This window comes from Empidonax traillii, unplaced genomic scaffold, assembly GCF_003031625.1.
Source record: "Empidonax traillii isolate 1590-97213 ecotype Southwest subspecies unplaced genomic scaffold, ASM303162v1 scaffold12:size2584012, whole genome shotgun sequence".
Classification (NCBI taxonomy): domain Eukaryota; kingdom Metazoa; phylum Chordata; class Aves; order Passeriformes; family Tyrannidae; genus Empidonax; species Empidonax traillii.
The window spans coordinates 1,376,209-1,400,497 of NW_020955205.1; the positions used below are offsets into that span (position 1 = coordinate 1,376,209).

Genomic DNA, 24,289 nt, shown 5'->3' on the forward strand with positions numbered 1-24,289 from the left:
TCTGCCTACCTTGGACCGTGAGCTCTGCCTGGGCCGCCGCGGTGTCGTTGCCGCTCTCGGCGATGCAGGTGAAGGTCCCGGCGTCCCCCTCGCCCACGTCCCGGATCTCCAGCGAGCCCCCGGCCAGCAGCTGGAACCGCCCGGACCTGGGACACAGACACACACGTGACTCCACAGACACCACCTCCACCTTGTCCTTCTGGGTGCCAGGTACACAAAACCACCTCACAGAGAGAATTTTTAATTACACGATCAAATTCCAACCTCGGCTTCACATTTCCAGTGAAGTTCAACCCCATCAATTCCACAAGAGCAGCTCATCTTTTTTGCACTTGCGGCTTCAGTTGTTCTTAATTAAATGTGAGCCGAGGTATTTAGTCAAGAGCGACCAGGACTGGAGAAAAATGAAGTATCGTCACCACATCATTAAAAAAAAATGCATTTTGCAGATGCAGCTGGAATGACTTATTGCTGAAAGCTGAGAGAATGTAACATGACAGACTTTACAGCACGAGGAGCAGTAATGCACATTATACAATGTATTGTAATTGAATTTTTGCGACAAGAAAAGCCATTTCTGTAAGATGAAATATTGCAAAAAAAGATGCAGTTTAAAAAAAAAATTCAAAATACAAATTCAGCAGGTGACAAAGTATCTGTACAGAACTTCCCCCTCTGACTTGTGAAAAGGGGGGGGGTAGAGTTTCTAATTCAGTCCTTATAAGCATCTGCTTTTGATGCTAAATGTAGGAGATAAGTGGCATTTGATCTCCATGCAGCACCCTCAGCCTCCAGCCACATCCAACCATCACTGCCCTTTATGTGATACCACAGATTTGTACAGGCCTTCCAAGATCCTTCAACACTCCAAGTTTCCACAGTAAAATGCTAAGAGCAAAATGCCAAAAGACCCCAAGCCAAGACACAAATCGTGCCTGGATGCTGACCCAGAACGTTTCTTAATTCCAGTTGGAAGAGTGTACCTGGGGCCTCCTGCCTGGCATCCCTGAGCCACAGCTTGTGGGCAGGAAGGGAATGAATTCTGCCAAAATAGGAACTAAAAATACATTACAACAATTAATTTTGGTCCCTACAGAGAGTGGCCAATGTACAAAAACCAACCTGGTTGAAATTCCTAGGATTATGTTGGTAGGACCTGCTTGGAAAAGGAAATCATTGGGACACAGAGACTTTTGGCTCATCTCACATCTGATTGCCACATAAATACTGATTTATGATACTTCCACGATTGCTGATCAAATGCCTGATTCAATGCATTTAAAAGCAGGGCAAACAAAACCATTACTGGAATTAAGTGACAGGAACCAGTCCTAAAAGCATCCCGAGATGTCCCTATCCAGGTATTCCATAAGGGAAGCCACCCTGTTCCCATGAGTAACAGGAGAATCACAAAAGGGTTGGTTTGGAAAAAGTGCAGGGATTTTGAGTGAAGATATGAGTTTAAAAAAACATACAAAGAGCTTCCCAGCTGCTGGGAATGTCCCTGAGGCTTCTGTGTGGGAACACAGTGAGGCTGCACTAAAACCAGGCCTAAAGAAAAATACAAGGGTGAGACAAGCCTGGGCCTTGACACATCCACACAGGAAGTTTTCTACCATCTTTTGTCATGGAAAACACCTGCTTTGGTTGTTTGTTCTTGCGTTTTTTGCAAATTAATCTGAGTAGCAAAGAAGGTGCTGAGGGCTGGGATGAAAACTGGGAGACCTGAAGCCAACAGGGACATGTGCTGGATGTGCCAGGACAGCCAGGACACAGACAAGGAGGGAGCTGAGCCTGTCAAATCCCAAAGGAATGGTAAAAGGCTATTGGAATAACCTTAAGGATAACGGCATTCTGAGGATATCAGTGCCTTTTCCAGGATATCCACAATGTCACCCATCCCAAAGCTACACCTGCCTTAGGCTGCTCCTTCTCCCACTGCCACTCTCTGGAAAAGTAACATCTCCAGGGTAAGCACCAGACTGCTGTGCTTATGAACCAGCAGTTAAGGTGTTGCTATAACTGGTAAAAATTAGCGGTGTTGCCACTTGGGCAGCAAAAGTTTGTCAGAGGGGATCTCACACACCACTTGTAACAGGGTGGTGTTGACATGAATTCTCCTTTTGGCAAGGACCAGGGTTACACAGTGCTCAGCCACCACTGTGTGTGCCATGGTTTTATTCTCGTGGATTATTTCCCTCAAGAAATCCTAGAGCTGAGCCCGGTCTACCAATACATGATCCATTACAAACGCAGGGGAAGGAAACAAACTCCTTGGTGATTCCCTCTGTACGCATTAGCTGGGGAAAAATTCGGGGCTTAAATGAAAACTGCCTTTGTAATAAAGTAAAAATATCTTAATTTTGTAAGGACAGCGAAGCATTTCCACAAAAGAGTGAAGAAATCAGATTTCAGGCACTGGAGACAAAGAATCAGCTTAATATAAAAGTGATAACATAATTTGGAAGTGTCATTAAAAGCAACAAAGATTGATCGTTCAGATGTCAGGGAAGAGGAAAATCAAATTCCAGCCTTTCATATGCATTCCATACATCCCTCACTCACATACCTCTAATACACAATTACTGCCTGCTCTGGATGCCTCACTCACAGGCTTTTTGTGTTTCATTATCACAAAATACAGTGAGCCTTTATTAATTTACTGTAGTCAAACTGCCAGTTATACCCTCAGGTTTGGGCTCTTCTCCCCCTCTTTTGAATTACTATTCCCCAAACATCTTATAATCTATTTGCTGTCTCGGTAAAGTACAGCAGATAAAATTAGACAGTAAATTAGATTATTTTGTGGAATCTACTACCAGAAAAATCTCCATAATTACTCTGCTATGTTTAACCTTTCCTGAGCTGGGCAAGTGTAATTCTCTTTGTCCCAATCACTGCAAGAGCCCTGCAAACAGTAATTGAGTAATAATTAAAATATCACACATTCCTGGGAAGCACTGAGGAAAAAAAAACAACTTGGAATATGGATGTGATCACACAAGGAGAGGCAGCAGTAGCATAAAATGAACGTGGCACATGAGACCTCAGCTGTGCCACCTCCTTGCTGGAGGGAATTATCACCTGCACAACCCCCTTAGGGTTTTCTGCAGGATTTTGTCAATGACATGATATTTTGCTGAATGGAACAGCCCCCAGCCCGCTGCAGAGTTTGCTGCCCTTCACCATCCTTGTTAAAATCTTACAGCTCAAGCCCTTCCAATGGTTTGATTTCAGGGGGACCATCTCACCTGCTGCAGCTTTCTGAAGAACTTGTGGCACCTGCATTTGTACTTTCCTCCCCCCAGAAGTGTCCCAACATAAATCAGGATACACCACATAGCTGTGGGAGCACATCCTGACCCACACACGGGAAAGGTTTCAAAGCAGATCCTCTTCCAAACATTGCAGACTCTGTGCCTGTGTCCCAAGCTCTGAAAACCCATCCTGGCCGCCACCTGAATCTTCACTTCTCAAGTTCAGGATTGTCAAAAGTACAAAGTGACTCCACATCTGCTGAAGAACAGACCCTCCCACAGCAGGATCCTTGCCCAGAGCAGATATTTAAGTAAAATTTTTAAATTTTATGAGAGGGTTTTTCTAAAATTTTTAAGGAAGGTTCAAAGTTGGCTCAAATGTGACAAACTCTGAGCTGTACAGACCATTTCCATCCCAGTCTGGTGTGTCAGATAATACTGACACTACAGCAGATCTCACTTCAGGAAGTTCTATGTAAAAGGCCTCAGATTCATTCCAATATTTACATGAATTCTTATTTTGGCAAGAAACAGAGATGTCCCTATCCCTTCCTTCCACCTCACTCCACATTCTCTACATCCCTGGCAGAGATATTGCTCAATTCTGAGTTTATGGAGGAAATCCAGCTGGAAAAGCAGGATGGATATTCCCACTGCTGAGCCACTTGGATAGCAGGGAGGGCTCCACTCATGTACCAGCATTACAGACCCACAAGCCCAGCACCCTCTGCCAGGGATTAGACACGAGTCCAGGGGCTTCCTTTGGATCCTGAAGCTCAAATTTTGAGCCCAGATCTCAACCTGGAACAGGGTTTGGCCTTTTCCTTTCCTTACAAACAATGGAATTTTGAGAAAATTCTAACAGACCAAGGTTACCAGCTGGACTGGCGAGCCAGTTCCACGGAAGGCTGTCAGCACAAGTCCAACACTTTTCCCAGTGCCTGTTACTGGGTCCAGTTTTCCACCCTGTGCTGTTTTCTCTCTGGAATTGTGCACACAGCAAGGAAGGTCTCAGAGGAGCAGCCCAAAACAGCAACACCTCGAGCAGGGCACAGGGATGGTGGGAGCACTGAGACCCTTCCTCCAAACACTCCTTTGCTCTCCAGCTCTGAGGAATCAGAACTTCCCCAGGTCCCAGGTGGAACTCGGGTCATTCACAGTCTTTGATGGACTTCTTTATGAAGAGCCAAAAAGTCAGCGGTCTAACAATTATATTCCTTTAAAATATTCAAGTCAGCAAGTTCTGAAAGGATTCCTTGAAGTTCTAAGAGCTTTACTACGGTGGAAACTCTGAGCACTGTGTTCACTTCAGTTTCTCACCCAGAACTTCCTTCTCTTTCACTCTAATTAATTTGGGAAATATTTTATCACAGCAAACTAATTTCACAATATATTGCATTACAGGCTGGCTGTCTGAACAACTGCCAAGACTGTCATCATTCAAGTTTACTCACATTTATCCATTAACATAAATCTTATTGCAGTCTTCAACAAATAATCCATCACATTTAATCACCTTCCCTTCTTTTCAGGTCCTATAACATGTAGTTAATTCCAAAGCCCCACCACTCCCAACCGTTAAAAATAAGCTGTTTTTCCCAGAAATGCAAGCTCCAACCCACATTCTCCTTAGCAATGCAGCCTGAAAGGTAAACATTTAATTTTGCATTAGATTAATTACCACAGTTAGGGCAAAAGTCAAAATAAGGTTGTCTGTTAAATCATTTCACAAGGGGTCAAAATTAGGGACATACCTGCCCAAAACATCCCAGTTTTGTTTCCTACACAGAGATATGTGCAAATATATACATATATACCTACACATATGTATGTTAATGTCTGGTCTGTGTGTGTGTGTCTAAACAAAATCCATCATTTCAGAGCTTTTCCCAGACAGAAGGTACATGAAAACCTGCCCAGATGAAAAAGGATCGGTTTTTATTTCAGCTACAGAAAAGCCATGCTAAGAAAAGTCATACTTTTATAACAAAAGGGGATTTCAGCACAAATTAAATGTGATTTAATTTGTAATTACATTAACAGACCATGCATAACAAGCTAAGGTAGCTATTTAGCAGCAGTAACTGCAGGCTTTACTCACACAAAGAATCTTAATTTCTGGAGATTTTCCAGTTATTCTATTCAAACAAATAATACAATGGCTGTTGGGGCAAATGGAGTTTAAGAACTCTTTGTTTTCTGCTGGATGAATCTCTTCCTGTTAAGCCACAGTCACGAGTATCAGACTTAGGAGCTTTGGCACACTTTAGGGAACAATGAAGGAATCTTATTCCTACAAAGGGGAAAAAGATCAAATTCCCTCCCTTACCCACCTTAAAAGTAAAGTCTACAGTGAGCACACATTTCAGTGATTAAAAAAAAAAAGCTTAGTGTTGCAAGAAGGAAAAAAGAATTAAAAAGTCAACTGGAACCTGTTCTTGTAACAAAGGGCCATAATACTAAAAACTAGCACTTAATACTCTGGAAAATCAGGTCAGACCTGGTTCAAACTGTGTGCATATAAAGATCAAGTATATATTTACTCATGTTATGCCTCAGCCCTTCAAAACAATTTCTCACTCTGAATTTTGAGCATTAAAACTCCCTGTGCAGCCCTTTAGGAGTTATCACGGCAACCTCACAGAAGAGTTCCTAAGGGAGTGCCAGCAGGCGAGGGTTGGAAAATCTGGGCTTTGTATGTCCAAAACCCAGAAGAAAACAAAAGGAGAGCTCTCTGGTAGGTGAGCTGCAGCCTCCCTGTGCACTGGACATGCCATAACCTAGAGAAGGATGGGGGTAGGGGGCAGCAAAAATTCATAAAGCTGTGACACGGCACCACTTTACATATAACAAAACCAAATTAAGATCTTACCAGGCACATTTATCCTGAAATTTCATCCCACTGGACTGTGCAGCTCTGAGGAGCCTGCACCAGCCTCCAAAGGCGAGTGATTTCTTACATTTATGACAAAAAAGGCTCTAAATCCTGTGCCATCAGCCTGACACGGCAGCAGCTCTCAGGGCACCCCAGGGCCGCCTGCTCCCCCCAGCCACGACAGCTCAAATTACGAGCCCCGGGACCTTTTTAATTTAAGAGTTGCCAAAAACAGAGATATAATATATCACTGCCACTGCAGAGACTTGTGCCCTGCTCTGGCTGCTTCCTGTGGCAGCCACGCCACAATTTACCTCTCCTTGTTCCATGATGAACTTGGGGCTCCGTTAATCTCCCCACTGACTTTGGGGGACACGGAGAACATTCAAGTGCCTGGCTGTAATCTCCTGGTTCTGGTAAGTATGTTCATTACAGGCACAAAAATGGCCCTGATAAGATTTGTTCTGCTTTTTTTATATAGATTTTCCACCACATTATTTGGAGTGAACACACCAGCAATGACAATGTGTTTTCACTGGATGCATTGCTGAAAGCCCACACTGTTTTTTAATCATGCCTAACATTTTAATACTCTATTTTCATGAGAAATTATGTAATTGTGCTTTAAACACCTATTCTTAAACTCCCGTGGAACAGTTTGACACATAAAGGACACTTTCATTGTGGAAAGTCAGTGCAGGGCTTCACACACACAATACACCAACACAAAGTTGTCTTTGTTTTCCTGCAGAGTCCTTATTCCTTTAATTGCTTCTTTTATTCCAGTGGTAATCTAAAAGTAATACATTCCTAATAACCTTCCTGCTTTAAGTAAGATTTCTTGGTTTCAGATGGCTGCAAAAAAATACTGTGAGACTGTTCCACAAATCTCCTGAACTACCTCCCTTGTCCCAGCAGTGCCATCGGAGCCCTCCAGCATTTGGGAACCAGCTTCTTCCCCTCTGGTTTAAAACTCGGTACAAAGGAAGTTGGGCACTAATTCAAAACCCCATTCCTGCTGTGAGATAAGGATGTCAGCCACCACTCACCCTTCTGTGAGCAGCTCTTCCTCGTTTCTTGTCCACCTGATGGAGGGAGTTGGGAATCCTGTGGCCACGCAGGGGAACAGGGCGCTCTGCCCGCTCAGCCTGGACAGGGACGACGGCTGCCTCAGGAACGTCAGAGGCTGCGGCTCCTCGGGCTCTGCAGAGGTGTTGGACATGACAGGACACCAATAAAAGCCCAAACCAAAACCCAACGAGCCAAAGAAAACCACAAATGAAACTTCCCATTCCTTTCCTGCATGTCCCCGGGATCTCATCACCACCCCACCCACGGTCTCTGCCAGAGCCTCTCCCAGCCTTGTTACCATTTCTTCCAGACATCCCCACCTTTGGGATTCTCACTCTTCCAACTCCCTGGGAAACTGTTTCAGCTCAAAGCTACAGCCCTGAAACTGGAGCTTCCACCAGCTGGTAGAGATTTAGTGAAGAAAGGTTTAGGTTTGGGTTTGTCCAGCTAGCCCTGAGCAATCCCCTGGCTCCATCAGGGAGCTACTGAGAAAGTGCTTTTACATGCTGGAAAATGAAATTATTGCAGCAGAAAGTCATCCTAAGTGGAACAAAACAACCAAGTGATGTACACAGAAGTAGCACAAGCTTTACATCCCACCATTTTTCCATCCTTACGAAAACGGGAATCCTCTGAATTAGTTTTGCACTGAATTGGGATGGAGAGGGATTTGTTTCTATTTTTCCTCCACCTTAAGAACAAGCACAAGCCAAGTGCACATTTACTCAGTGTGTTACTACAGTTTGTACCCTCTCTGTCTGCCCTGAACCAAAGAAAACGATCTGTACACACGAGACACAGCTTTGGGCTGAGTTAGTTACTCCCACTGTGTGAGTTACTCCCACTGTTCACGCTGCACTCATTGCTGCACTCTCAGTACTCAATGTGTGTTTGTAGGTGTGATGACAGCAAAGCTCCAGAACTAGATAAGCCCTCAAACTATTTTCAGCCACCTAAATAGGAGCAGACTCTTCTGCACCTCCTCTACTTCTGAAGCACCTTCTGTGTCTCACCACACTCAGATGTGGCTGTGTCTCACTCGGGCCCGACGTGATACTCGCAGTTATTTCTGAGAGTTGTTGTTTTGCTGCTCTTCAGCTCCAAATACTAAAAATAGCACAGGAGTGTTCACAGCCCTGAGCTCAGGGCACACACGTGCTCCAAGGTACAGCCAGGGGAGGCTGCCAGGGATTTGAGGAACAGAACGGGTGGAAATTCCATTTCAGAGCCATCCGAGGCAGGGGCAGACAAGCTTTGAGCAGTCCTGGATCCCACCATCTGTGTGGGGCTCACACAGGAACCATCCCACGGCTCTGCCCACATTCCCTGTGAGCAGAAACTGCTCTGCCTGCTCCAAGAAAACGGATACACCAATCCTTACAGGAGCAGAGGAGCTGGGAACATTCACCACAGACACAACCCATCATTGTTCCAGGCTCCCAGAACAGACTTCAGCTCCCAGCTGAGTGGAAACTGCACCCAAAAATCAAGTGGCTTTTTTTTAGCTCCTTGTATTTCTATGTTTGAAAGGACCTGCTACTAACTAGTAGAGCTCAGAAATGTACCCTCCTGCTCAGTGGCAGCCTGGTATCAGAAAAAGTAGAACACTTAAGAAGCAGAACACTGTCCATGGATGTAAATCCAAGTGCGTGTTGGGTGCATTTCAAAGACTGGGAAGCAGAGCAGTGGGGTCACTGTCAGGCACACATCAGATAACAATTTAAAAAGGGAATAAACTGAATAAAGAACAGATTAATTTAAATCCTTCTTTCAAATACATCTCAGACCAAACAATCAATTACGGGACCACTCAAGATTAAGGGAGCTTTCCCTTCAACAGCTTAATCCCACTTTTTAGAAAAAGCCTGCTGGGAGGGATTTCACAAAACTTCGCTATTGATACTTTCAGATTCATGACCAAGCAAAGAAACAGCATCATTTGTATTCCCTAACAGAATTTTATTTAATCACCTTCAGCAAAGCATTACAAAAGCAAGTAAACCATATCTGGAGCCAAAAGAATCCAAAAGATCAATGCAACATGGAAGTTTATCAAGAAATCTCCAATTGCCAAAAAATCAGAGAAGTCTGGAGCATTTGAAGGGCTGCAGAAACACAAAGGCAATCCAAGCTACAATAATTCAATTAAGTGCCTTTTCCCAAAGTGCTGTTCTTCAAAACCTGTATCCTGAGCTGAAGGAGAAAAGGCTTTGCTTTGGAAAGGCCTCATGAACTCAATGAAACAAATTCCTACTTTAGCCATGATTCCTTCCCAAACCTGGAAAAACCCCCGATTTCAACAGAGAGCTGCAACTGGAAAACTGGGGTATTCTAAAGGATATTTTAGCCTTTTGGGAAGCAAAGTGCCATAGTCACAAGAAACAGAACTGTTCATTGGAAGGGATCCCTGAAGGTGCCACCACCTGTTGCCCACACCAGGTCAGGTCAACCACGAAACTGCCCAGCCTAACCCTGGAGGCCTCCAGGATGGAATTCAGCAGCTCCTCTGGCAGTTCTCCAGGAAGGAACAACTGAATCAGAATTCCAACATGAAGATGAATTCAGAGGAGACAGCTCTGGAAACTCCTGGTGACTTTTCAAACCTTTGTGTTGAAGAGCTGGTGACACAGCTCTGTGCAACAGTCACTGGGAACAGAACACACTAAATGTACCAACACTTGTCATCAGCGCTGGACTTCTGTTCTTATAAAAAAAAATATCCCAACATTTCAGCACAATAGGCATTGTTAAACCTTCCAAAATGAAGTCATCTTCTTTTTGGGAGTTGGAGAATTCCCAAAAGCGCCCACTGTTAAGACAATGGGAATTTCCTGAATATTGGGACAGTTACAAGCCCCCCAGCAGAAGCATCCCAAGAGTGAGGGACTAAGCACCAATTCTTTGGGGAAAATTCAGCAGGAGTTGAAACCTGGGGTTCAACCTGAAAACTCAGAAATCCCCAAACGTTTACACTCAAGGAAACAGCAGATTCCCTCTTTGCATCACGTCACAATGGAAGCAAGTGCGGGACTTTTGGAAACAGGGACTTCAGAAAACAAGTCTTTTCCTAGAACGCCTTAAAAGCTGAACCATTCAATGTGGCAAGAAGGCACAGGAGTGTCTCCAGCCCATCTCCAACCTCTGAGAAGAGCTCAGACCCCGCAGATACGTGAGCAGCCCCGTGTCCCAGCGAGCCCCCGAGTACCTGGCAGCACTCGGAGCTCGGCCTCGTCGCTGTACTTGGGGGCGGCGGAGCCCTCGAGGAGGCAGCGGTACAGCCCTTGGTCACTGTCGGAGGCGTTGCTGATCACCAGGGCCCCGCTGGGCAACTGCAGCACCCGCTGGTCCAGCGGCACTGGCTGCCGGTCCTGCTCCCAGCGCACGAACGGAGCCAGGTCGGCGTTGGCCTCGCAGCTCAGCACCGCACTGCTGCCTCGCGGCACCACCGTGGGCTCGGGCTGGCTCGTGAACCGGGGAAGACCTGCAAAAGAATTGGAAGAGTGACAGGTTAGAGGCACTCAGGAGGCGACACCAAAGCTCTGGAGTTGCAGTCAAGATTGGTGAATGGAGTTTTTAAAAAGTTAAGCTGCTCTCCAACTCTTGAGTTCTCCAATTCTCGAGCTTCCTACTACAGTCTGTCACCATGTGCTGCTTCTCAGTGACACCCTGGTGCCAAAACTCCATCTCCTCTAGTCCTCCCTGTCCATATTCACTACCTTTGATGGCCTAACACAGTATCTAACACGTGTACTTCTAAAGTTAAATGGTACTTTCTATCATTTCCAGCTTGCATCCTTATTTGCTTTCCAAAAATCCCTCAGGGTTTCTTGTGGGGGGAGCTCAGCTGGTTCTGGGCTCTCTGTAAACTGAGATATCGAAGATGGAACTTCTTATACCTGGCAGAGGGTTAACCACGGACAGTGGGGACTGTAACACAGAGTGAGTTTCCTGTTGGAGGTTCACCTATTGTGTTGGGACATGTGGCTGTATGTCCAATCAAGAGTTGCTATGATAGTTGTAAACCAATGCTGTGTGTACATGTGTCACCCAGGACTGTATAAAGGTAGCTGTACTGTTGCAATAAGAAAGCCTGGTATCCTGAAACCCATGCTGCCTCCCGCCTCGACCACGACAGTTTCTGTGATTTTTTTTAACCGTCCAGTCTCTGCTCTCCAGTTTCTGTAGAAATCTTTGGAGAAGCAGCAAGAAGCACCATCTGATGTCACACATTCAGACTTCTCTCACTTGAATGAAAGACCTGTTTACTTGCACAGGCTCATCTCCAACTGTTACAGACTTTTTCCCCGCTCAGAGTAATACCTGAAGGCTCCTTCCACAGTTTCGTTCCTCTGAAAAACTTTGTTTCTACTTTCCCCTCCCACTGTATTTCAAACCTACTTCTGGTCCTTTGATCTTGACCTTGTTTTGGTACTAATTATTTTGCATCTTTTGATATTTATCCATTACTTCCTCCCTCTAAGGTATTCATAGGAATAAAAATCACAACTTCTTTCTTTTAACTTTCCTCCTGCTTAATGAAGCTGCAATCCTCAGTTCCTTCCCCTCATTCCCCAACGTCCTGTGCACCTTTAGAGACACGGAATGGCAGGACAATCTGGGCAGGAAGGGGCCCAGCCAGAGCAGAGTCAGCTGCAAGGTGAGAAGGTTACTCAGGGATTTGTCCAGTCAGATCCTAAACATCCTCACGGATGGAGACTGCACAACTCTTGGACAACCTGTTCTACCACATGAGCATCCTCACGGTGTAGAACTTCCTCCTAAATCCAGTCAGAACCTCTTTTGCTTCCATATGCCCTCCTCTCCCACCGTGCCCCCCTGGCAGAATGACATGATGGTAACAAACATCCACGGAAATATGACAAAACTGAAAAGATCTTCCCAAAACACTGAACCATCTCAGTGGCTCTCTGCACACTGTCAGCTTACAACGAACCCCAGAACCCACCAACTCACCTTCTTTCCTCATAAATCCCCCATCCCTCTGTCCCAGCCCAGCACAATCCCAAGGATATCCCTGGACCTGCCTGACTTTGCACACTGTGCTAAGAAGTTGCACCATTAGTCAGTCTGGAGCATTATTTAACTCCTCCTGTGAGACCCTTGAGGCCACAGCAACAGTACCAGCGTCTCCTGCCTGTGCCACACCTGCTCACTCTGCAGGTAAATACGTTGTTTTACAGCTACAAGCTGATCAGGCTGTTAACCAGGGTCTTCTAAACCTGCTCTCTGAGGCATCTCTCCTCTCTGAAAATTTCCTTCTCAACAGAACCCATGAAATGTCATAATTACCTCCAATTCTTATCTATCTCAATATTATCCTTCATCAAGAGACCTGCACGTTAAGGCAATTCCTCTCCCAGCCTGGAAGGGGTCCTGGATCTCCTCCTTTGTTCACCTCCCTTCTTTGTTCCACAAACCACCACTTGTACAATGGCCACAGTGGCAACTAAAAGTACAAGTGAGGATGTTCCTGGAGGATTCAAGCCCTGCAATTTTGTAACAGAAAGCTCAAAGATGCCTTAATTTAACCCTCCCACAAGTACTATTCCCTTCCTGGACAAGACAGGCTTTGTGCACTCTGTTGTGTGCAGGTGCTCCATTGAGGCTGAATAAGCTTTATTTGAGACGGTTTCATTACTCACTAGCAATGAAATTACAGTTCATTTTCCAGGTCATCTCAAACGCCACTAAAACCTTTATTTCATTATAGTCCTGTGTGTTTTTTTAAAAAAAAAAAAAAAAACATTTTAACCTAGGCTATAATTTTGTCCTAAAGAGTAATTTTCTCTTATTCTACAATTATTGGCAATTTGCACTGCTTAAAAGCCTCCACTGTGGAGGAGGAGCCTTTGCTTTAGCCAACACACAACCACAAAACAATAATGATGGATTACAAAAGGCACTCCAAATACAGGCCTTAATTACTATTAATTCACAAACCTGTTTATAAATACAGTAGCAGGTCCCAGAGTGTGTGGCACAGTGCTGGCACACCTCCTGCAGCAGAACACAACCAGAAAACACCCTTCCATCTCCCAGTCCAGGGCCTTTCCATTACAGAGCTGCTCTTTTCCTCTTAAAATATCAATTAACAACTTCTAAGCCTGAATTTCCATAACTTCCTATCATCTTTTCTGGCTGCATTACCATGCAAACTAATTCAGTCTTTCAGTTTACACTAGAAACAAATTCAAAACTATTGCAAAAAACAACTTTTTAAAAAGTTGGTGCCTTTTTTCCTCAATGGCTTGTATTTCCCAAACACTTCAACCAACAAGATTAAGCAAGAAGATGTAATGACAGAATCCCAGAAGGGTTTGGGTTGGGAGGGACCTTAAAGCTCATCCAGTCCCACCCCCTGCCACGGACAGGGACACCTTCCACTAAGCCAGGTTGATCCACAACCCATCCAACCTGGCCTTGGACACTTCCAGGGATGGAAGGTACATTCCTGATGAGGGAACAGCCCCCACTCCTCACCCACACACTGCAGGGCAATCAGCTGAAGGCATCATCCCATCTTTTGGCAAATGAACGCAATGATAAATGACACTTTGGGGTTCTGATATTAAAGACAATTTTTGGTGTTTGTACACACATTAATCATTCTGTGTCACCTCACATACATTATGTATTGATTTCAGGGCACCAAAGGAAAATGCTACTGACCTGGCAGAACACAGGTTAATAAACTCAATTGAGGAGGGATGATTTTCCTCTTGGAATGTTCCCTAAACACAGGCAGGACAACACATAAGCAACAGTGCAACTCTCCCAGCGTTCAAGGGAATGAGATGCATCCCAAACTCCACATTTTCTACCAGGACAATGCAAATGGGAGGGATGGGGGGAAAGCCAACTCTGTCCCTATTTTCTCCTTTCCTTTTGTCTCTCCCCTCCTCTCATCAAAGCCCAGAGCAATGGCAGGAATGCGAATGAACAATCTATTAATGCAAATGTGGTGCATTCAATCAGCATTCCCAGTCTAAGCCTTACTGAGATTTGTGGCCCATTGTCTCCATTTCTGAAAAAGATGTGCCTAGAAGAGCAATAATTCCCATGCTCCTGGACAACACAGATGGTTAAAATTCTGGCTGTCGTCTGCTGCCGTCAATGGAGCCAGTATTTCATCTCCTGCAGTTTGCACAAGTGGAGGAATGCACTGCCCTGATGCCAATCCAGACCTCTCTGCCACTGTGGCCAGTGCCAATCACTTCCAAGGAGACTGAAAGAAGAAAACCTTCCACAATCAACAACTACTAAATAACTCGCTCACATGAGTGCTGTAACCAAGTTCTGAGTCCTGCCTTCCCTCTAAATCCTGTCAGCAGCCACTAGAAATGCTTCACGTTATTTAACATGGATGCTGATGCCATACACACATTTGAGCTCCTTGAGACCCAGCCAACCTTTTGGGATCAATCCTGCCAAACCAGCACTGCTAAAGAGAACAAGAACAGAGCACATTCTCCTCATCCTTAGGGAACAGAAGGCTGCAGAGGAATCCCCTTCTCTCTGTGGACCTTTCCTACGTGGTCACAAGGCTTCTCGTCATGTGGGTCTCCTCTACTGCTCCTGCATAGACTGGAATTTAAGAGAACACTTTGTATAAGCATTAAACAGCTCTAAACTCACACCCACTACCTGTTTGGCAATGAATTGCTTCCCAAAGCTGGTTTCAGGCTTTTCTGATGACATCTCAATGTGCTCAGCAAACGTTTTCCCTGTTATTCCCCTGGATATTTCTAATGTACTGTGGAAAAAGCAAAGCACGGGAACAGCCGACAGGCTTTCCAAACCCCTTTCCTCCTGTACACCAGCTGGGAAAATCCTCTGATGTCCAGCATTACTCTCACACTTTTCTCATCATTCACCCCAGTCTGATCTAACTCCAGCAGCACATCTCCCAACACTGCCACCCTCCAGTTCCCACCTCAACCCTCCAAGTTAAACCGGTCTGTCAGTGATCCCCCAAACCACTCACAGTTTTAAGGCACTTTAATTTCTCCCCATTCCTGTCAGCCTAAACAAATCTGAGCTCATGACAAATCCAGAGCTATTACTCCTTTATCCAAACAGCCTCTGGGGAAGTGTGAAGATTTCAGGCACACAAGAGAACAGAAACACGATTCCCTATTGTTAGGATGGCTCCAACATCTGTTATCCCTCAGCAACGCGGCGGATCACAAAGATGCCGCATATTTTGTTAGTGCATCAGCTTCTCACCCCAACCCTGTTAAAAAATTAATAAGTCCAGCCATCTGTGGACACTTCATTAAATTATCACAGCTCCTTCTCCCCAGCATTATTCAGCATCATTTGCTGGAGTGGCAGAGGTGTGAAACGGCTTAAAATACACTCTGTTAATGGGACATATTTCACAAATCTCAGCAGCAAATGGATCAGACTTTGCAATTACAAAACACTCCTGGAGAACACAAGTCCAGCACTACCTGAATTAGGGTAAGACCAGATGCTCCCAGTCCTTTCCACAAGCACCAGCTTAGCACACCATTCTCCCCCCTTGCTTAGGCAATCTAGACAGGACAGAACAAAACCTGGCCCAAAATCCAGGCAGGAGAGCTCTGGGCAAGACATGGCTCTTAAAATCCAGGCAGGAGACAGGGGGCAAGAGTATCCTTATATGCATTATAGAGGACAAAAGAAAACCCACCCAAAGTCCTTGTTGGCTAAACAAAAGTGGGAAGTATGTGGAATACACAATATGAATGAGAAATCTCAGTACAAAAGCAGAATCCCGACCTTGTTGGACACAGCCTTGGCAGCACAGACACCACGGCACACACTGGTTTAGAAAGGTATCCCTTGGCCAGAATTAAGGAAAGGAAAAGGGAGAGGACACCCCAGTGAGCCACACAGACACATGTACCTACACATGTACAATAATGCCCAGAGTGACCTGGTGGGACCTCAGAGCTGCTCTGAACCAGCACCTGAACTCCACATCTCCCTAAAGTCCCTTCCACGCCCAATTATCTGATGACATGATGGTATCGAGAAGCTACACAGAAAACTATGGAAAGATACAACAAAACACTGCACAAAATACTGGGCAAAGAGGAGCAGAATTAAACTTGTCAAAACAAGCTTCTAACAGGGAAACTTAAGAGCAAAACTGACCATGCCCTGGAGCACCAGGCTGGATTACAGGAATCTGAGGTTCTGATTAGCCCCTCTCAGAGTTGGGTCTGAGCTCTGCCACAGAGCCACAAACTAAAAGCAAGACTAAGACAGAATCACACAATGAATGGTTTGTGTTGGGAGGGACCTTAAAACCCATCCCATTCCACCCCCTACCATGGGCAGGGACACATTCCACTATTCCAGGTTGCTCCAAGCCCTGTCCAACCTGGCCTTGGACACTTCCAAGGATGGGGCAGCCACAGCTGCACTGGGCAACCTGTGCCAGGGCCTCCCCACCCTCACAGGGAAAGATTTCTTCCCAATATCTACCATAAATTCAAAAACTTTAGACGGTGTTTGGACTAGGAAAACACTTGAGAACATCCTGACCTTCTGCCTGGCAAAACTATCAAATGCCAGTTCTAGCCAGGTGATACCAAGAAGAGATCACTAAATTCCCCCAGGAATGAAATGGGAGCAAGAAAAATGAATGAAGTAAGATCTAGAATAGAGAGGTCACTGATGACAACCACTACTACAAGAAAAGTAACGGGGGGTGAGGTGGGGGATGTCACTCATGGCACATGGTCAGGCTCGAGAAGTGCTGCAAGGAATGGTGCAGGAATACAGAAAAAACAGCTCTGCCAAGGGAGGAGGTGAATCAGTACCATTCACAGTGGAGACGGGACTTGCAGTTAAAGAGGCCAAACAGAAACGCTCCAACGGCAGCAGGAAAAGCTGCAGTGCCCACAATGAATCTCAACTCCACAGACACTGAGAAACACACTAAGAAATCCTAATGCCACAAAAAAATGAACTGAGGGCATGCAAACTATGGAGTCATTTATTTATTACTGCTGAAGATCATTCTAATAGTGAGGCCAATGAAGAGAGCCCTGTGGGATTTCAGGAGAAGCCTGGGAGATAAGGCACACAGATTGCCTCATCATTTAAGGAACTTCAGGTCTTCATCAATAGACTGCCTAAAAATAAAAACCCTACAGGCTCACAATTACTCTTTTTAAAACAAAATCGAGAGCCATAACAAAAGAAGAATAAGATCCGAGTGTTGTGGTGAAAGAAAAGAGCTTGACAGGTTAAATAATTTTAGACCCAGGCGAGGCTATCAATTACGGAAGCTCATGTGAACAAGCCATTCAAAGAAGATTAATGCACAGAGAGGACTGTCAGGATAAATTTATCAAGGAACTGGAAGAAAGGAAAGATCTGAAAAACTTTTGCAGGCAACTCTATAGACAGTGACAAAGACAGCTGGTACCTGACAACAGGCATTTAGAGACAGGAAATAACCTCAACAATTTCTCTGAGAAATGCTCGGAGTGCGTGAATAGCAAAGGAACCCCGCAAAAATCAACTGCTCCAAGGCTGACGGAGCAAGAGACAAACACAAAGGAGAAAGAACTACAGACACAAACATGTGGCTGAAATAGATGTCTGAAGACAACAAGGGTGCGTGGCAGAATAAAAGGAGGAGCACTAAAAGGCGCAGAAGGAACAAATCGTCCGACAAAGCTGCAGCTCCATCCCAAGGATCCAGAGGGGAGCAGCTCAGGTGGGACTGGCACACTCTGCCGAGGGAATCAGCTGCTGGCAGTGGAGCTCATCCCATCAGGGAGTTTTTTAAAGCTTTCTCCTTATCAAAGCCTTTCTTCACTTCATTTTAATCTGTTCACTTAAAGAGCACACTTGACTGCTTTTTAGGCCAGGACTGACTTCAGAACCTGTTGGAGAAGGAAGAAAACACCTTTCCAGAAATAACCTAGAGACATGTCCCCATATTCCCCCCAAAATACAGGTTATAGACGCAAACAGATAGGGGTTGTAAGGGGTTTAATAATTGTTAACATCTTTATTTCTTGTGTATTTATGTGAATGGTGAGACACATTCTATGCTTTTAAGGATGTTACCAAGAACTAACCTCGTGAATTCAACCACAAGTTTCGTAACTTAATTTTTTCCTTATTAACAAAAATTTTCCTCTGTGTAAAATTATTTTAATGACCTTCAATAATTATTCAATTATTCAAGACTTCCTCTTGAATTTTAATTATGGAAAGAAAAAGAATTCATCACAGACACACTTCTGCCTTGATGCTTCTTACCCTTTCTGTTTCTGTGTCCCCTTTCACTTGGCTGGGGGTGATATTACAGGTTCTGAAAATTATTATTTTCAAACACAATATTCAGTCCATCAAAAGCCTGAACAATGTCAGCATAAAGACCCTTCCCTGTGACACTCAATAAAGCTGAAATATGTTGCTGGATCCCGTGCTGGGACAGGCAGGGAATGAAGAGCACAGGCTGCAGATGTAACCACCACCTGCCTGACAGGCTGGGATTTCGGGAGCAATCTCTGCACAGACCTGTCAAACAGAATCCCAAAAGGGATTGCTGGTGCTGACAGGGAGAGATAAATAAGGGAAAATAGAGATTTGAGTGAAAATATTAACAAAGGAGGAAAGTTCAGCCAAGTTTCCTGTTCAGGGTGTTGCTGCACCATCAGTGTGGTCTCACTTTGTTCTTGTGTCTCACCATCCAGAGTCACTCGACTGCCATCAGCCCAAGGGATAGCAGAGATCTGGCACCAAAGCTCCTTCCACAGAATTCATGTTTCTCCACGACCTTCCATATTTTCCAAAGCAAAGGTCAAGATCTAAGTGTACACTGCAAAGAGCTGATGATTTACAGTAAGTTTGTGTTTCTGTAAGTTATCACAAAGACAATTCTGCAGACCAAATGCACACAGGATCCTCTCATTGCTAGTTACAAGACTTGCATTGCACTGAATCTGAACTTCATTCTAGGAAGCACCTATGAGTTTGTTTTTTCCTGAGCAGCGCTATTACATCATAAATAAAGCAGAAAGCTGAGGCACAAGTGCTACAGGTCTCCCTGTGCCCCCTGTCCTGCAGCTTCAGCAGAGGATTTGTCACCCTCCACCGAGCACAAATAAGCTTTAACTAGCTCACTGACCCACAGAATTAGGGACAGGGATAGTATTAGTCAGAATAGGCTGTTTGATTTTGTTTGATATCAAGTGGCATAAATTTTAAATACAAAAGCTTAAGAAAACCTGCATTCTTTCATTAGAAACTAGTTTTAGTATCATTCAGTTGGGAAGTTAGAGTCTCCACCTCAGCTGTAACTTGGTCATTAGACACCAACGACGAGTTTCAAAACAAGCAGGTCAGATTCCCCTGCTGGGGGCTGTGCCCCACCATCCCAGCGATCCCTTCAGCCCCAGGCAATCCCGCAGCCAGAGCCTTTGGATGGGGCAGGAGGCTCTGAATTAAATCAGAGCTCTGTGTGCCGCTCTCAGGAGCTGGTGGAAGGAACACAGCACTCTAAAAAACAGGATAAACTGACTGGAGAGACAAGGACTCGAAACCAGGCTCGAGGAGTGACAGGCAGCAACTCCTGGCACACACCCCATGGAAGTACAGGAGAAGGACCAACTGCTGCCCAAGGGGGAAGAGACCCCAGATCAGAGCAACACTCCTTCCCCTCCAGAGCCCAGAGAAGCGTCTGTACTGATGCCCTGCTGATCCCTCCAACACTTTCAGATCATGCAGGAAACAGATTTGTTACATTTCTACCAATTCACTTTAAAAGAGGAATTTCAGCCACACTTAAGTCCCAAATCCTGTCCTGCCATACCCCATCAAAAGAACTGAACTCAACCAAATTCTGAAAGAAAAACTGCACCCTGAGCCTCCAATACCACGGGAGGGGTCCAGGAGTCCTTCTAGAGCGGAGTAAAACATCAGCATTGTTTTGTTGTGGTGTTTCTTTGGGTTTTGTTGAACCAGAAGAGCAAAGGACACAGTTGATACACCAGAAGTCTCTCACAGGCAAACCCTCCCAGGCTGCACAGCCAGGAAGTGAAGCCTCAGTATCACCAATGACCTCAATCACTTTGGTTCTCACCTCCCACACTTAAGCAGTTACTACTCAAAAAAAACAGTAAGTAAATGGCAAAGTCTACTAATGCGTTTTTCTAACCTGGGACTGAAAATCTACAACAGTTCTGAACCTGGACCTTTGCCTTCAGTCCAAGCACTAACACAGACCAGTTCAAAGGCTCACAGAGACTTTTTTCCCTACTTGAACTGGACAAATGTGGATTGTAAGAATTGAAAATGACACATAAGGTAGAACATTTATTATCTTAAATGTCTAAACTCTCACATTTTCAGTAATAGCTGACAGAACCTGTACAAACTGCAGCTGTGTTAAAACCACCTTTCCCATTTACCTGTCACAAAGAAATGCATTTTGATCTGAGCCAATTGAGGGAAAATGCAGATGCTTTTTTTCATAGAAAAACGTATTTTTGCAAGGAAAATTTATCACCCATGTCACTTACTGGTTAAGTGCTCTTAAGTACCCTCCTCTGAAGTATCTCTGCTCTTGGGTTTTTCCAATTCCAAGAACAGGACGTTCTTTATTCATAAAGATCTGATCAAGAGTGTATTTTTCCCCCTTGCTCTTACAGGAAATGTGCAATACTGGGCAAAAATGTGCTGTTATTTCCCACCTAATCACATCTCCGAGGCGCTGGGACCGTTTGTCTCACCCTTCGGGGATGGCACAGAGACACACAGAGCCCAGCAAGAAACAAAACACTGTTCAGCTGTGAACATTCAAAGTTTGGCAAGCACAGCCCATCTCTGCCCCTGTGCTCTTCAGAGCTCTGCCTTTAACTGCAGCCCAGTCCATCCAGGTCCTGCTCTCTCCCACCAGCTGTGCTCAGGGATAATCATATCTTGGCCACAGCTTTTCCTACTGCTTGTCATCCAAAGACATCCACCCTGCAATGGATACAGAATTACTTACCTCTGCCTGCCCTCCTCATTTACAGTGTCTAGGCACATTATAAAAAGCAATATTCTAATTCAGTTTAGTGGAGAGAAATTCTTTATTAGCCCACTGAGAAGAGGGCAAATGTGGAGATCTTCTGGAGTTGGTGTAATGAGCTGCAATAGCAGCAGGATGAGGCACCAGCATCTCCTGGCTCATAATTCAGTGAACTCCTCCAAGCCACATCCAGGCCCCTGTAATTTCAGTGACAGCTCCTCCAGTCAGCAGTTTGGAAGCCCAAAGCTGGACACATGCAAATGAACCTTGGAAGGGAAGGCAGTCAGCTAAAAACCAGAGCAATTCCTCAGGTGAAGCTCATTCCCTACAGCTGATATATCAAAATCCCACTGGCCCAGCCCAGCTCAGGGGCTGGACCCTCATTCCTGTCATCCCTGTGCTGGGCAGAGACCAGAGTTCACACACAAACACACTGTGAAGGTTTCAAATGACCCATTTTAGAGGCTGACACTACATGGCAGGAGCATTTCATAACAGGAGGTGATTTGCCTGTACTTTTTCTAAGAATAATTACAAAATTAAGGTTTGAAAATAACATTTTTATTAACAACTAATTGAGAAATAATAATGTAAGGCGATTACTTAGCTGAGGTAGGAGACAAAAAGCCCTAAGTTATCCCCAAGGGCTGTTAGAATTAAACTTGGACACACCTGAAGTCAGTACCAAGGCAGGGACAGCTGCCTCGTCACAATCCAGCAAGTGGCACTTAAAGCTCAAAGCCAAGAATTATCAAATGAAAGAGAAGTGGAAGAAGGGGAAGAAAACCAGCTGAATGATTCTGCAGGAAAAAGATGACAAGAGGTGAAGGAAGTAATTTAGTGAGCAGTTAAATGGATATATAGAGCCAATAAATCTGTATGAAGAAATCCAGTGCCCCGGTAATGGGTCCAAACTTTCAGACTCTTGTGTATCTGTTCTCTCAATAACAGCTTTAGGAATGCTTCAACCAACCACAGTAAGTACTGACTGGGGAAAATCACCTCGGGAATGTTTTTCACTTCATATCATTGTCCTTTTTATTAAAATACACACAAATTTATTCTTTCCAAGATGAATCACAGCCACAGTTGCCCAGAACTTTGTAAATGTATTTTTAATCTGTGTTTTGCAAGAGCTATCCCAACCCTTCACCCTTTTTAGGATCTAACTGGCACTTAAGTATCAAAGACAGATTTGCATTTCAAAAGCCAATTAAGGAAACACACTGTACCAAGGCACTGATTAAAGGGCTGTGGCTTTACATAAATTAGGCAATTCCTTTGGCTTTCCCCAGTTCAAACCCATCATAACAATGGGGAAATCCTATCCATTATAGGGACTGTCTGACCGCCACACCACCCTCCCTCCACTGCCCTAAGAAACAGGGGTGATGACAACCTCAGCCTTCATTTGCTGGCAGGAGCCAAACTGTGGAAGCCCACACTTAATGGGAAAAGGATGGATGTGTCCTGAAACTGCTGATCATTAAGGAAAGCCAACACATTTCCTGCTGTTTGCAGCTCCTAAAAAATCAAAGATTTACTCCTGGAAATCTGGTAGAACAGCAAACACCTCACAGCCGAGGTGCAGTAGCACACAAATCCAGGTTACAGACTAATTCAAGTGCTAAATTCCAATGTTCTTCCTAATGTGGTATTTTATTGTACCTCTGACTTGTTTTTTAAATCTAAAGAAGGCAAAGATCAGTTTCTTTAGGAGTGTCTGCTGCCACAGAAACTCTGATTCTCACCCCTCCAAAAACCCCAAGGGTAAAGGCCTCTCATGGATTATCCCGTACAGGAAAGTCTCTTAAAAAAGCACCTTGTCAACCTGCCACCATCCCATCCCTGCCCAGACACCTCCACAGCACTGCCAAAAGCAGAAACTGAGCCAAGAACCCAAGACAGTCTGTCTGAAACAATTCCTTCAGCCCCTGTCTGAGCATCCCACATGTGTGTTTGGGGTTGTTTTTCCCCCAGCGGGTCCCTGAGCCCCTCTGTCACCTCCCAGCCCCTGCGTCATCAGTCACCCTACAGCAAGGAAAGAGCTCCAGTTTCCAACATCCAAACCTTTTAGATCCATCAAGCTAAAATATACACAAAGTCCTTTCAGTAATTTGAGCAGCTTATCTCAATGTAGCACCTTGTCAGCCCTTCCTGCAGGACTCAGGAATTGCTCAGCACCATCCAGTGGCTCTCTGGGAAAACAGGGCAGTTCTGAGCCTAAAAACTCCAACCCTGTATCATAGAATCATAGAATAGATTGGGTTGGAAAAGACCTCCAAGATCATCAAGTCCAACCCCTGATCCAACTCCAATTACTATATCATGGCACTAAGGGCCACATCCAATCTCTGCTTAAAAACCTCCAGGGATGGTGAATCCACCACCTCTCTGGGCAGGCCGTTCCAATGCTTGATTACTCTCTTTGTAAAGAATTTCTTCCTAACATCTAACCTAAACCTCCCCTGGCAGAGCTTGAGCCCATGTCCCCTGTCCTATTGTTGGTTGCCTGGGAGAAGAGCCCAACCCCCACCTGGCTATAACCTCCCTTCAGGTAGTTGAAGAGAGTGATGAGGTCACCTCTAAGCCTTCTCTTCTCCAGACTAAATAACCCCAGCTCCCTCAGCCTCTCCTCATAGGACTTGTGCTCAAGTCCCTTCACCAGCCTCGTTGCTCTTCTCTGGACCCGCTCCAGCACCTCAATGTCCTTCCTGAACTGAGGGGCCCAGAGCTGAACACAATACTCGAGGTGTGGCCTCACCAACGCAGAGTACAGGGGAAGGATCACTTCCCTGCTCCTGCTGGCCACACTGTTCTTGATGCAGGCCAGGATCCATTGGCCTTCTTGGCCACCTGGGCACACTGCTGGCTCATGTTCAACCTCCTGTTGATCAGCACCCCCAGGTCCCTTTCTGCCTGGCTGCTCTCCAGCCACTCTGTGCCCAGCCTGTAGCGCTGCAGGGGACTGTTGTGGCCAAAGTGCAGGACCCGGCACTTGGCTTTGTTGAACTTCATCCCATTGGAGTCAGCCCATCTCTC

The 24,289-nt window shown here is 45.1% G+C and overlaps 1 protein-coding gene across 1 annotated transcript in view; it reads right to left on the reverse strand.

Annotated features, from left to right (window-relative positions):
* The window catches only part of NEO1 (neogenin 1), a 170,002-nt gene that overhangs the window by 90,576 nt on the left and 55,137 nt on the right, over nucleotides 1-24,289 (reverse strand). Inside the window, exons 3-5 of the mRNA XM_027888907.1 lie at nucleotides 10,409-10,684; nucleotides 7,182-7,335; nucleotides 10-146 (exon numbers count right to left, since the gene is read on the reverse strand). Of these exons, the coding sequence (XP_027744708.1) occupies nucleotides 10-146; nucleotides 7,182-7,335; nucleotides 10,409-10,684 (567 nt within the window). The remainder of the gene's footprint in view (nucleotides 1-9; nucleotides 147-7,181; nucleotides 7,336-10,408; nucleotides 10,685-24,289) is intronic.